The 13,239-nt window shown below is 38.2% G+C and overlaps 1 protein-coding gene across 6 annotated transcripts in view; it reads left to right on the forward strand.

Moving 5' to 3' along the window:
* The window catches only part of ACTN2 (actinin alpha 2), a 76,639-nt gene that overhangs the window by 48,906 nt on the left and 14,494 nt on the right, over nt 1-13,239 (forward strand). For 5 of the 6 annotated variants that reach the window (XM_064158597.1, XM_064158591.1, XM_064158592.1 and 2 more), the window contains 6 exons: nt 2,216-2,297; nt 4,336-4,421; nt 7,116-7,208; nt 8,212-8,442; nt 9,539-9,686; nt 11,187-11,337. In XM_064158597.1, the coding sequence (XP_064014667.1) occupies nt 2,216-2,297; nt 4,336-4,421; nt 7,116-7,208; nt 8,212-8,442; nt 9,539-9,686; nt 11,187-11,337 (791 nt within the window). The remainder of the gene's footprint in view (nt 1-2,215; nt 2,298-4,335; nt 4,422-7,115; nt 7,209-8,211; nt 8,443-9,538; nt 9,687-11,186; nt 11,338-13,239) is intronic. The other variant, XM_064158596.1, reaches the window with a different exon arrangement.

Consider the following 13,239-nt stretch of genomic DNA (forward strand, 5'->3'; position numbering starts at 1 on the left):
CAAAATATTAGTCATCAATATCAGCTTGTTCTCTGATTCTAAATGTAGGGCTTCCTATGGATAAACTGATTCATGGAATGACTGAGCTACCTGTCTCTGCATACATGTACTTAAGCGTGGCACAAACAAGTTGGATCGACTGAGTTTGTGCTTTGAGAAGTGGTACACAGTACTAAAGAATTTAACAGTATTATATATGAGTGCTGAGAAAAAGGAATAGAAACATAAGCAGATCTGCTTCACCATCACTATTTTTCTTTTAGAGCTTTCCAAAATAAGAACAGGTCAGGTTTCACCACTGAGGCTCAGCTGTGGCACGTAAAGCACATGCAGAAAAAAACCTAAAATAGACCTTGCTTTTCTGATCTGGCCGTGTTTGATTGACTGCTCATTTTGGTTACATTAACAGCTGCCTTGGTGTCTTGTTTCTTATCTCCTGCATGCTGTCCTTTCCTTTCCCCACTAATGTGTTTTGTGTGAACTTATAGCTGGAAAAACGGTCTTGCTTTCAACGCCCTTATCCATAGACACAGGCCTGATCTTCTTGACTATGACAAGTTAGATGAGGTATTTCTTTAGCTGTAGCAGAGACTTTTAGTTACTGCAGTTTGTAGTTGTGTTTAAAAGGATGGGTGATAGGCATCTCCAATTCTGTAGAAGTTGCTATAATATTAAAACAAATCCTTCACCAGTGAAGCAGCATTGTTTACTCATGAACTTAATACTAAGCACGCAAACAAGAGGTGCTCATCATTCATCCATAGCAAAGTGCTTTAGCTTAGTCAGTTGTTCTCATTTAAATTTAGTATATTTTTGTTGCATTTCATTTCAGTGAGAGTCTTTGCATACAGATTTAGTAAATGTATTGCACATGGTGTCTTGTGTAATAGCAAAAATAAGTTTGGGGGTTTTAAATATTGTCTGGATTTTAAGTTTCTCTTAATGATGCACAAAACTGCTAAGTGATGATAGAGTAAGAAATTCTGATTAGACACTTTGTATTCTATGATACCCAAATTGTTAGATTTCAAAATTTAGTGTTCTTCATAACATGTTTCATTGAACATGCAGCTTTTAAAGGAAAAGACTATCCAGTATGATATGTTTATAGGAAGACATGTCACAGGCATTTTTACTTATGACTCCTGGTATATGTAAGTGCATGAAGAGCAGACTTCTGTGAAATTATTCTGTGAAATAATTGCTGTGGTGCCATAATAAGTAGTCTTATTAAGTTCATTTCAAAGTAACAAATGACACATGCTTGAGACTACATACCTTTACAGGAAGTCTTAGTATTCAAATGGAAGCCCTGGAAATTCTGTACAGAAAAGTTGTGAACATTATTTTAGTGCCCTCCAGCATCTCTAACTTTGCACTTCTGTGTCCTGTTTTCCCAGCTTCTCTGTGTAGTCATTGACATTGGTCAGAGTGGCTATGATCATCTAGCAGTTTTTGAATACATGAGAATAATAATAACATTAATGGCTTGACCTGTTATTTCATACAGAGAGTTTTCTCTCCAAATTGATATGGGAAGGCTGCCTTAAGGATGGTTCTAGTCTGACAAACTTTTCCATTGTCAGCAATAACTGTCTGTAAGGCAAGACATGAAATGTGTGCTGCTTATCTGAACTGTGCTCATTGCTTGCTTTCTCCTTCCTTCCTGAATTTCCGCAACTCCAAAATTCAGTGTATAGAGATAGTGCGGATTTGTCTGTCCAAGCCAAAACAGGGAATTTTTTGCTCCTTTCCCTGTGCTTGCTTCTTCTCATGTGTGCACCTGACTAACAAAGAACTTGTTCAATTCATATCCCTATAATGTAATGCATAGGAGCTATAAAACATGCAGGACTAACTTTGTGATGATGGTCTAGTGTAAGCGTGCTGGACCAGTGGTCTTGACTTTTATGTATTACTGCTGTACTTAATTCAGAATTACCTCAAACTTGTGTACAGTACATATATTGTCTATGCTCCCATCCAGAATGTACTCATAGCAGAGTCCTAGTGGTACATAATAGCTTGCTACTGGTTTCTTTTGAAAGCAAAGCAGTGGATAGAACAAAAGTTTGTATACTTACATTCTGCTTTTCAAAGAATAGTGGCTCTAGTTTACAGTTTTGAAAACCATAGTAAGCTTTAGTGTACCTATGGCAGACTTCCTTCAAGGAAAAACTTCCATCTTTGACTAGTATTTTCATCTCTAATGCAGGATGATCCCATAGGAAATATCAACCTTGCCATGGAAATCGCTGAAAAGCATTTGGATATCCCCAAGATGTTGGATGCAGAAGGTGAGACTTGTATCTTACTGCCGTTTGTGTTACTTGCAAGCAGGAGACAGTAAAACTCTTTTGTTTTGCTCCCAGCAAATTTTCAACATTCTTTCTACCTGAATCATAATGGAACAACCTGCTTTGCTTTCCTTCTTGTTCTCCATTTATTTGATAGTCACACTCACTTTTGGTCTCATTCTTTATTGTTTGTTAAATGTTTGTATTTATTGTAGTACTTTGGGTCCTAAGCAGCAAAGGATCAAAAGACAATCCTTGCCTTTAAGAAAATAAAATCTAAGTCTAATAAAGGGAAATATAATTGTCAGCAGCTGAAAGCATATTCACTTCTTTAAAATGCTTAAACGAGAGAGCTAGAAATACAAGCATAGAATTTCCAAGTATACTAACACCATGATCCCTGTGGAAGACAGATGGGTTGAGGGAAGCATTTTTGGGGGTTTATTGTAAACCATTTACAGTGATAGTTTTAACAAACGTTTTCATATTTAGTTCATACTAAAATCGTGGAGCTTGATGACAAGAAAATATTCTTTAAAGTTCCTGGAACTTCTTCAAGATAACCAACACATTTTGTATTCCAGGCAAAAAATGATGCCAAAACACTGGAAATTGCTTACACTAGTTCAAAGCATTCTTTTCCAAGTACTCAAACTCTGCTCTGGTGGCTTGTCAGTAGAGCAGAGATAACGTGATAAATTACCCAGAGCTCTCAAATTCACTGTGTCTGCTCCCTTTCAAGCCTCTCATAGGAAAGTTAGGCCAATGCAGAATGGTTTGGAAAATCCAGGTTGAAACCTTGCAGTTGAAGTGGTTTCTTGGTTTCACCTTCAGTGCTTCAAAAGGAATTGTTTTCACTTTTAAAAATTGCACTTTCCCTTTCAAACACTACTTAATTATTTTACACTGAAATACTGTGTAAGGAATAAACAGAAGTTCTACCTCGTTACCAATAAACACCTCCTACTGGCATTCTCTTTTTCTCATTTTTTTTCTCTTCACACACGATGTAGGAAGCCTTTTTCTTTCCTCACTAGTTTTTCTGCACATTATAGTCCTTATCTTCTCTATCTTGGCAGGTGAGGGTGAAAAGAAATTATGCTTCTTCTAGTACCTTCTAAGTATTCACCATCACTTTTTACTCCCTTCACTTCCACTGTGTTCTCAGTGGAAACTTTTCAAAGTTTTGATCACAACTCTGAAGCAGAAAATCAGGCAATATTTTGGTCCTGAAATCTCGCTGTTAACATTGGAAATGGTTATCTCTTTCTTGGGTCTTTTCACACCAGCGTCTTCCCACTCTTTGCACCTTTTACTAGCATCATTCATCACTCGGCTGTAACTGATGTAAAAACACCTTTCCCTGCCTTTCTGTTAAGTGTTGGAGGGGTCTGTTTTTACCAACATACTCATGCCTTGGTTGCACCCTCTCTATACTTTTTCCTGCCGTAGTAGGGACAAAGCTCTCTGCCTGCCAAGCCGAACGCTTGTGTGATATATGTTACTCACTAAAAAGGCAAACAGACACGAAGATTGCAGAACTGCTACTCTTCATGATTTTCTCAACACAAAATGTATTTGTGAAGGACTGCAAGAGTTCTACAGGTTGCCAATATAAATCAATATCCTGTCAGTCACAGGGATCTTGTGCTAATGTACTTCTATTTTGTGGCTGTGTTTAACTCTGGAGTAATTCTAGTTATTTAAATGAAGTTGCTTTGGAGTGAGAGTGAAGTTGAACCCAGCAGAGCTACTAGCCATGCTGTCTGCTTGGAAGTTTCCCCAAGCCAAAAGGTAGCAGTATCCTTCTGTGTGGTCTCAGCCTTCAGATGTTTTGCCATTTCAGAGAGGAAAATCTTTTCCATTTACTGAGTACTCATCTCAGGTAGTTTTGCACTGATATAAATAAACAGCTGCAACACGAATAATGCAGTGTTTATTTTGAATCCTTACAGCACTGAGATGGCATAGTCACCATAATCTGATGGAAGTACCTTGTAAGAATTTCTGAGCAGTTAACCCTCTTCTCTCTACACAGATGTAGTAAACACTGCCAGACCAGATGAAAGAGCCATTATGACTTATGTTTCCTGTTACTACCATGCATTTGCTGGTGCTCAGAAGGTGAGATTGTAGAAGATGGATCAGATCTCATCCTTCACCTTCCTGTCTTTTCTTCTGCAGTTTTTTCTCTTCTGATCTTTTGCTCACTAGTTACCAGGGATAGCATCTTAGAGCTCAGCTTATTTCCCATTGCCTGATTTTTCTCTGAGCCACTGTCTTGGTAGAGCCAGTAGTAGTCTGTTCATTTGTTCCATAGAAGCAAACTTCCTGTCTCATCTTCTGCACATTTACTAATAATATCCAGTAGGTTTTAGGCTGCTGGTTACTAAGTGGGATACAGGACATTAATCTCTTTAATTAAACCTGCATTCATTTAAAGCACCTTTAAAAATTCAAGATGAAAATAAGCTCATAATGAAAAACCATTTTCAGTAGCAGAATGCCCTCTTTTTAAACTCCCTCCTGGATATTATTCCTGCTACAGATGTGAAAATCCTTGTAACAGATGCTCAGAAAATAAACCCTTCTCTTATACTTTCAGGATTGTTTTTAAAATGTTAAATGCTCCACGGTAAGTACCAACAGCAACATAAAACATTGCTACTACTCAAAATAGACACAGAAACATACACAGACATCTCAGCACAACAATGGAATCGCATCCTCATGAAAGGAAGGAAAAATCTTAAAAGCAAGGCAGTAGAGTTGGACATACTTAGGGGGTTACTAGTGTAAAGGACACTGATATATAAGCCTAAAGTTATAACTAATCTATGTGCATCTTCCAGAGAACATCTCTCCAGATTGAAATGCAGTCTTTCTTTCCTGTAGCTTAGTCAAAACCTCCCCACATTCTAAGTCACCACACATACATATGCCAATCCTTTAGCATATAATCCTGGTAAAATTAAGGTCATTACTTCTGTGACAATACTGCAGGATCAAGCTTATTAAAAATAAATCCACTTCTTTGTAATATGTTGAATTTCTAGTGTATGTTTATTGTCAGCACCCATCGAGGTAACACTACATTTCTTGCAGCTTTATTTCTAGAACACAGAACTATGGACAAGCAAACCATCAGAATGACACTATGTTGTGCTTTTGTTTATTCATCCTCTTTTCTACTCCTCAATTCCTTTTTTTTCCCCTAAATTTCTCCCCCCCCCCTCTTGTAGATATTGTGAACACTCCTAAACCTGATGAGAGAGCTATCATGACATATGTGTCCTGCTTCTACCACGCTTTTGCGGGAGCAGAGCAGGTATTAATCAATTGTCACTTCAGGTCGCTGTGTTCTTGATTGTTTCACATTGCCACTAGTTTATTAAACCTCCCCTAATTTAGTACTTTGTGGTTTTAATTAACAATTGCAAGTATTACTTGAGTGCTAATACTTGTTTTTAACCAACACTTGAAGCTGTTTTAGCCAACTGTCACGTAGCAGGTTGAACTTCTTTAATGCCAGAGGGCGTTCTCATTTCTCATTTTGGGTCTTTATTTGCTAATTATAAAGACTATTTCAGAAAAAAAAAAGTATATATGAAGATACTGTGAAATGGAGTTATTTGTTGGTACCTCAGCATCTTATATGTTTGCTGCATAGAAGAATGCTTGAGTTTGGGGAATTGAGACTATTCTAGACTTAGTCATGATGAGTAGTAATTTAGGGTTAGATTTTCAATATTGCATAAAGATGCAGAAAGGCACAGAAGACATCCAAGACAGTATTTGTGCCTAGTTCCCATTGAAGCCAACAGAACTATTTGTGGATCAAACTACTAGTATAAAAGGCAAGATCCACAACAGCAAATCTGTCCTACAGGATTAGATTATAATTTCCAAATATGGCATTTCCCACTGTTCTTCTGCATACATTTCTAGCCTGCAAGTGGACATAACCCAACTTATGTGTTTAAAAAAAAACAAACAACCCAAACAAAAAAACAACTCTTAAAGTAGTTTATATTTTTCCTTCATTCCCACAATTTAATTTCCTTTCCTATCTGGTAGGCCACATCACAGCATACCTACACTGTTGTGCCTCTCGTTTCTGGTTATGAGGAGGTTCCACATACTCTTTACAAGAGTCTACACATATATTTATTTGATTAGATATACACATATTTGATTAGATATACTCCAGACTCACATTTGTATGAAATTATAGATCTGTGATGTCAACCTACTAAAGTAAATTTTAAGTATGGCAAAGCTACACAGTGCCTTCACAACTAAATTTGTCAGGAGGCATCAAAGGATTTGCTGTCATTAGTTGAGCTGCATATATTCTTAAGGGTGCACATATATGTGGTGTGCAGATATAGAGTGGTCTGGGACTTCTGAATTACACAGGGTGTCTTTCTGGTGTGACTAACAAAACTAATGCTTCTTTTGGTGTGATTATAAAATAAAAATAACCTAATAGGATAACTTTAAAGGATTACTTAAGTCATCTTTGAAAATAAAAGATTTATTAGACAACTAAAATGGCAGTGTGAAATTCTGTCTTGTATCATAATGCTTCATTGTACAAAAAGCTGACTTCTGTGCTGATCTGTGCCTCATTCAGGCCACTGGAATCTGTGACTACAGAAGGAGATATATGTCTAAGTAACCTAAGAGCATAAGTCACCAACTGTAAAATGATGTGATTTTTATTTGCAGCAGCCATGTTCTTGCTCTTTCTCCAAGCCTGTACCTTTCTCAGGGTGTGTTTATGAATATGACCTGTTTATTTGCTGCGTTTTACAGGCTGAGACTGCAGCTAACCGGATCTGTAAGGTGCTTGCTGTGAATCAGGAAAATGAGAGGTTGATGGAAGAGTATGAGAGACTGGCAAGTGAGGTAAAAACAGCTGTATCTGTGACATGGGGATAATTATGTTAGTGAAATACTGCAAGCTTAAAGATTCATGCACTCCCTGTAAGACAGCAAAGTTAAGACACAAGGAGGGAAAATCTTCACAGCAGTAGGATACAAAACTCAGTTGCCTAAGATGTGAAGCTTTGGGTGGCTCCCTTGACACAGACTTCCTGACTGACTTCCAGCAAGTCATTTAGTCTCATTTATGTGCCAAAATGGGTGTTTTGAGGGCTGTCACCTATCTGCCCCAAGACCAAGCTTTCTTGCTCTATAATCTCTAAATATAGCCAGCCTTGACCATACGGAACATGCAGGATCCTGTTGCTCTATGCAAGCACATTGGCTTTGTGTACTACAAAGCACGCCTGCACAGTGTCTGTCAGGGTGTTGACAGCACACGTGTGAACACGGGCAGCAACTGAATGGAAAAGGGGGCATTTTGTGTCCTTTCCTGGTAAATGGAAAGTTTGTTGAGTTAGGACTACAGATGTGTAGTCCCCAAGTGAGAGCTCTGGTGTTCTATGCATGCCTGCGAAGACATACTGAGATCATAGACAAAGTCGTTTGTGTTACATTGGCACTATGTACTTGTGACTGGAGATTGGTATATGAACTGAGTTACTTGAGTGTTGTCTGTCCTGATCTCATGACTACTTGAGACATCAACACACTTGAATATGGCAGGGGATCTGGAGTAACTTAAGTCTTGAGTAATTAGCTACAAACACTTTACACATGCACTCATCTTTCTGAAGACCAGACTATTCCTAGAAATACCTAAAATATCTGGGCAAACCAATTAAAAAAGGTATTGTTCAGCTTCGGAAATAAATCTTGTGCTTACTTGCCACTAAGGCACTGATGCTGATCAAAGCCAGTAATACTGAAATGGAGCAAACTTGATGAGGGTTTGTGTATTCGATATAGTCATTGTTTGGTTGATTTTCCATTGCCTGTATTTCAATTGTGTGTATGGGTTTGAAAGCTTTTAGAATGGATTCGTCGGACAATTCCTTGGCTGGAAAACAGGACCCCAGAAAAAACAATGCAGGCTATGCAGAAGAAATTAGAGGACTTCCGGGACTACCGCCGCAAACACAAACCTCCCAAAGTCCAAGAGAAGTGTCAACTGGAGATCAACTTCAACACCCTGCAGACAAAACTAAGAATCAGCAATCGTCCAGCTTTCATGCCATCGGAGGGGAAAATGGTTTCGGTAAGTAAAGAAGGCATCAGTATCATTTTCTTTTTATTGGTGTTCTCACAAAAAATTCGACATGACGAACTGTAAAGTCATTTTAAGGCAGCCTCAGAAACTTCATCCATATCAAACCACTCTTTTTACACAAATACCTTTCTTTCTAGGATCCTACTTTTGTTGGAGCTTGCTTCTGACTCTTTGAAGGCTTTCCCCAAGGGCAAATTGTCTTGACACAATGAGATGATACTGAGCTTCTTTTAGGAGTGTTCTTTATCAGTGAGGCCAAATATTGTTTATTTAAACAAAAGCAACTGGTTTCAGTGATCTTTTGGTCATTAGAGTTAAAGAAACAGATACTGCTCAACACAGTTATTACGATTTTTTTAAATCTAAGCTAAGAATAATCAGTGCCAACACTTCTACCAACCACCATCTCTTTGTAACTGTCGTGAGTTTATTGTGGGTCAAAACATTTCCTGTGAAATATAGCAAACCTGTTTCTGTACTCTGTTCTATCATTGTGTTTTGGCTGCTTGGATTCCATAAACAAATAACTACACTCTCTGAAAAGGGTCATTGCTCACACCCTGTGGGCAGAAAAAAAGGACCCTTTTACTTCAGCTTCCTACTCATGCTTTTTCAGTTTTTTGAGGAAGCCCACAAAGCTTTGTGCACCACAGAAAGTTAAATGAATTTGTATCCCTGATAAAACATGCACCAAACTGTCTTCAAACTATTTTGCTGTTAGCTTCTGAGAGCAAAGTGTTTTTATTTTGATGACATACGTATGTCATAAGAGAGCATGCATTTTGTACAATGCAGTGTATCATGAAAACACTAAACATGTAGTTATGCTTGGAAGGCTGTATTTGTATTGGGGTTCTTTTCATAAACCCACCTGAATAGGATGCTGTATTAGGAGCAGATGTCTGGACCGCAAAACTTCCTGAGCTGCCTGACCACATTTTCTACCATTCTGTGATTTTACAAAACACAGGCATAAAAAAACCCCTTCTTTTGGAGCAAAATGATGAATGAATCAGAATTCTGCACATTTGGATAAAAAGAGATTGTAGTTTCATCCTCTCTTTCACATGTATTCTCCTCCCAGGATATTGCCGGCGCTTGGCAGAGACTTGAACAAGCTGAGAAAGGCTATGAAGAGTGGCTGCTGAATGAAATACGGAGACTGGAAAGACTTGAACACTTGGCTGAGAAATTCAGGCAGAAGGCTTCCACGCATGAACAGTGGGCATATGGTGAGCAGAGATGGCCTTAACATCGCTAATGTTTTAATGCTCAAAGTTAAACTGTTGGTGCTGAGTACTTGCCTGCTAGAAACTCACTCATAAGTAGTTGGGACAGCTTTAGAAACCTCGAATAAAAACAGATAAAATTACAGGTTTTGTGGCATATAGTCTGATCCTAACTTGTAGACATGTTGCCAATGAAATGTAACTGTAAAAATTGTATTCTTGTGGTAGGCAGCCATAACTGCTACTGAATTCTTATGTGTTTGTACCCCAGCAATCCAATCAGGAACAGAGTTGCACCACTGGTTAAGTGTGAAATTATTAACAGAAATAGAATCTGAGTTGATTATCCTTTGTTCAGCATGAGGTTTTGAACAGTCTACACAAAATACATGATAAAAGACTCATTTCTGCTTTATTCTGTACCCTGGTTTGCACTCTCCTTTGTAATTTTGATTTTTAATGGTAACCTAACTTAGGTGTACTTAAAAGAGCTATAGGAGAATACACTGACATACAGGTTTTCTAGGGGCCATTAAACATACATACGCTCTACCATCATTTTTTTGCCCTATCTTCCTGCTTCCACCATGCTTCTGGCTTTTTCCAGCTAGAATCTTCTTATGTTGTGAAAGTAAACCAGAGTCCATTCTATAACACAGTTGCTGGAAGCATACAAGGCTGTAAATGGCTGCCAAGCAGATTCTAGAAGGGAAACTACAGTGTTTATCAGCCCTGAGTGCCTGTTTTCTGAGCATAAGCTACTCATGGTGACATGATATGGCTGTTATGCAGGGAAAACTTCATATAAGCTGATATGTAGCAAGTGAAACAATAGTCCCTTCTGGCTCTAGAGTTTGCAGAGCTGTAGAATGTCATGCGGTGAGCTGCAGTTGTAGGAGCTGTCTGTATAGATTTAATCATTCAGCACAGGAGCTCCTAAGGAGTAGTATTTCAGTTTCTTATTTCCTCTTTGCTTCTCTAGCTTTTTGTAAATAGTTTGGTGTTTTCCAGTTAAAATTCAATGTTTGGTACAAAAGGCTGTCAAGCATCTCAATTATTTTGTTGTTTTTTTATGTGCTGAAATGAATAATAAATTGAAGGCAGAACATGAAAAAGAGTAACAGATTGTCAGTAAAAGTGAAGCTGAGCATAGCATTGTGATTTCTGGTTTTGCAAGTCCACTCTGCAAAAGACTTACCACAACAGTAGAGAGCTCCAGTTCTTGCCAATATATCATCTTTATGCCAATTTCTCAAGCAATGTAATACTCCTTATTTTAGGCAAGTTTAAACAAAAATCCATACAAACTATACAAAAATCAAGGGATTACTGAGAGATCTTTAACAATATCTGTTTCTTAACGCTATTGTACTGACAGTTTGCTGCTGATTTCAGCACTCATACAAGTGATTTTTACCACACCTCACTTTAAAAAGTTGGCTAAATTTGGAGTTGTTCTTACCAATAGTAAAAAATGGCTAATATTGTAATTTCCTCTCCCAGGCAAAGAGCAGGTCTTACTTCAGAAGGACTACGAATCTGCTTCTCTGACAGAAGTCCGTGCCATGTTGAGGAAACATGAAGCTTTTGAGAGCGATTTGGCTGCTCACCAGGACAGAGTGGAACAGATCGCTGCCATTGCCCAGGAGCTGAAGTATGTTCCATTTAAAGGCTTGCAGCTGCTGACATTTAACTTTGTGATAAACTCTTTCCAATGAATTTGATAGTGTCATAGGTACCAACATAAGAATTCCAGAGATAGCTTTGTAAGTATATTATCTGGTCACTGAGACCTTTCCCTCATCTTCCCCTTACCCCCCAACCAAATATAGATATTCAACTGGCCAAAATTATTTTGAAAAGGAACATGTAAAAAATGACTTAACAGTAGACTTTTAGAAGTAGCTCTACTGATAAAGTCATTGGTGATTGGAATCCAGAGGTGTTTATTTCTCAGTTCTTGTGGTCTGCTAAGAGGTACTGGCTTAGAAAATAATTTCACTCACACAAATTGCAGATCAAGCATCTTCACTTCAATATCAAGTATTTTCCCACAAGCATGCTGGTTATTTTGAAAGGCTTCACATGCCTAAACTATTTCTAAACTAGCAGGCAATGCACTGACTTTTCTGATTATTTGATTGTCTCTAGTATACTTACTTTCACAGTCTCTTTGTATTTTATTTGGAAATGCCATTGTCTTCATTTCACAGGAAGGTAAGTGGGGCATATGGAAACTAAAAAACTTCCTCAGGGTCACACAAGCAGTCAAGCACACAAGCTCTCCTATAGGAAACCAGGAGTCTTTACCCCCAGTTTGATCAGCTTAGCCACAAGACCAATGCCTGTTCACTCAGCCTACTATACCTAGAGAAAACACAACCGTAACTGGTAACAGTTCTACATTTATTTAGGCTACATCTGTATTGCTGACATCAGCTGCATAGGTCAGAGATTTGAATAGTCAGGGCTCCTGACTGATAGAAGAATGGCAGCAAAACTCCTGAGTACTGATGCAGTTACTCTATCAAAACACTGTTTTTATGTTTGGAACTTGCTTTTGTTTGTGGAAAGGCTGTTAATTCACTCGTGTGAAACACAGTTTTGCTAGCAAAACTCTGCCCACACTGACAGGACTGCAGTGTTACATACTGATGCCCCTATTCTGGTAAAGTATTCTTGGTGTGTACATCAAGCTAGGCATATTTCATTTTATAATGTTACACAGTTAATTGCAGTGGTTTCGTACTGTAAATCAGTGGTGCTACTTCTGATCTTGGCAATTTGGCACATACTAAAATTCATTGCTCACCAACAGTATAAATCTGTAAAGCCAACAGGAACAAATGTGCAGTAGTGTTCAAAACAGAAGCCAAGATCAAATTGTCAGATTCCTGCCCTTGACTTCAGCTCTCCAGTTTTCAGTTTTTCACCTTTGTGAATAGGCAAACTAGTCTTAAAACACTGTTAAAACAGTCAAAACCCGTGTTGAAAACGTGTCCTCTTTTCACTTCACATTCTGTAGTATGACTTCACATTTGTTAGCAATTTAAAAATCAGAGTTGACTAAAAATGTGGTTCATGCCTGATAGCAGGAGCACTTGTAGTAATTTTATCATTCTAATGGATTTAGAAGGAAAGTTGTATCTTCAAGATTATTCAAGGGAGTAGCAGTAAAGCACAGTGTGCAGAGTCAGCACTGTTTTTTAGTTAGTGTGAAAGTCTGAAAAAACACTGAGAATGTAAATTTCACTGAGTATATGAGCTTGTGACACACCTTCTGGCATAGCATGATAGTTGTGGAGTAACTTGATCCCCTTTACACTGAAGAAAGTTTCTGAAACCCCTGATCATTGTTAATTCAGCTTCAGCTTTACAAGTGATGAGAAATTTCAGGAATGTAGTATACATAGCACAGCTTCTGCTTAGCAGCCTTTTGAACCCTGTGTCCTTTACCTCTGGAGAGGCCAGGGAACACTGTATCCTGTCTATATTAGGATTGTATCTTCTCAGTTGTGTCATTTGCTGTGTCAAGTTAAAGAAGTTATTTGTGGCC

The sequence above is a fragment of the Pogoniulus pusillus genome, chromosome 18 (genome assembly GCF_015220805.1).
Source record: "Pogoniulus pusillus isolate bPogPus1 chromosome 18, bPogPus1.pri, whole genome shotgun sequence".
Classification (NCBI taxonomy): Eukaryota; Metazoa; Chordata; class Aves; order Piciformes; family Lybiidae; genus Pogoniulus; species Pogoniulus pusillus.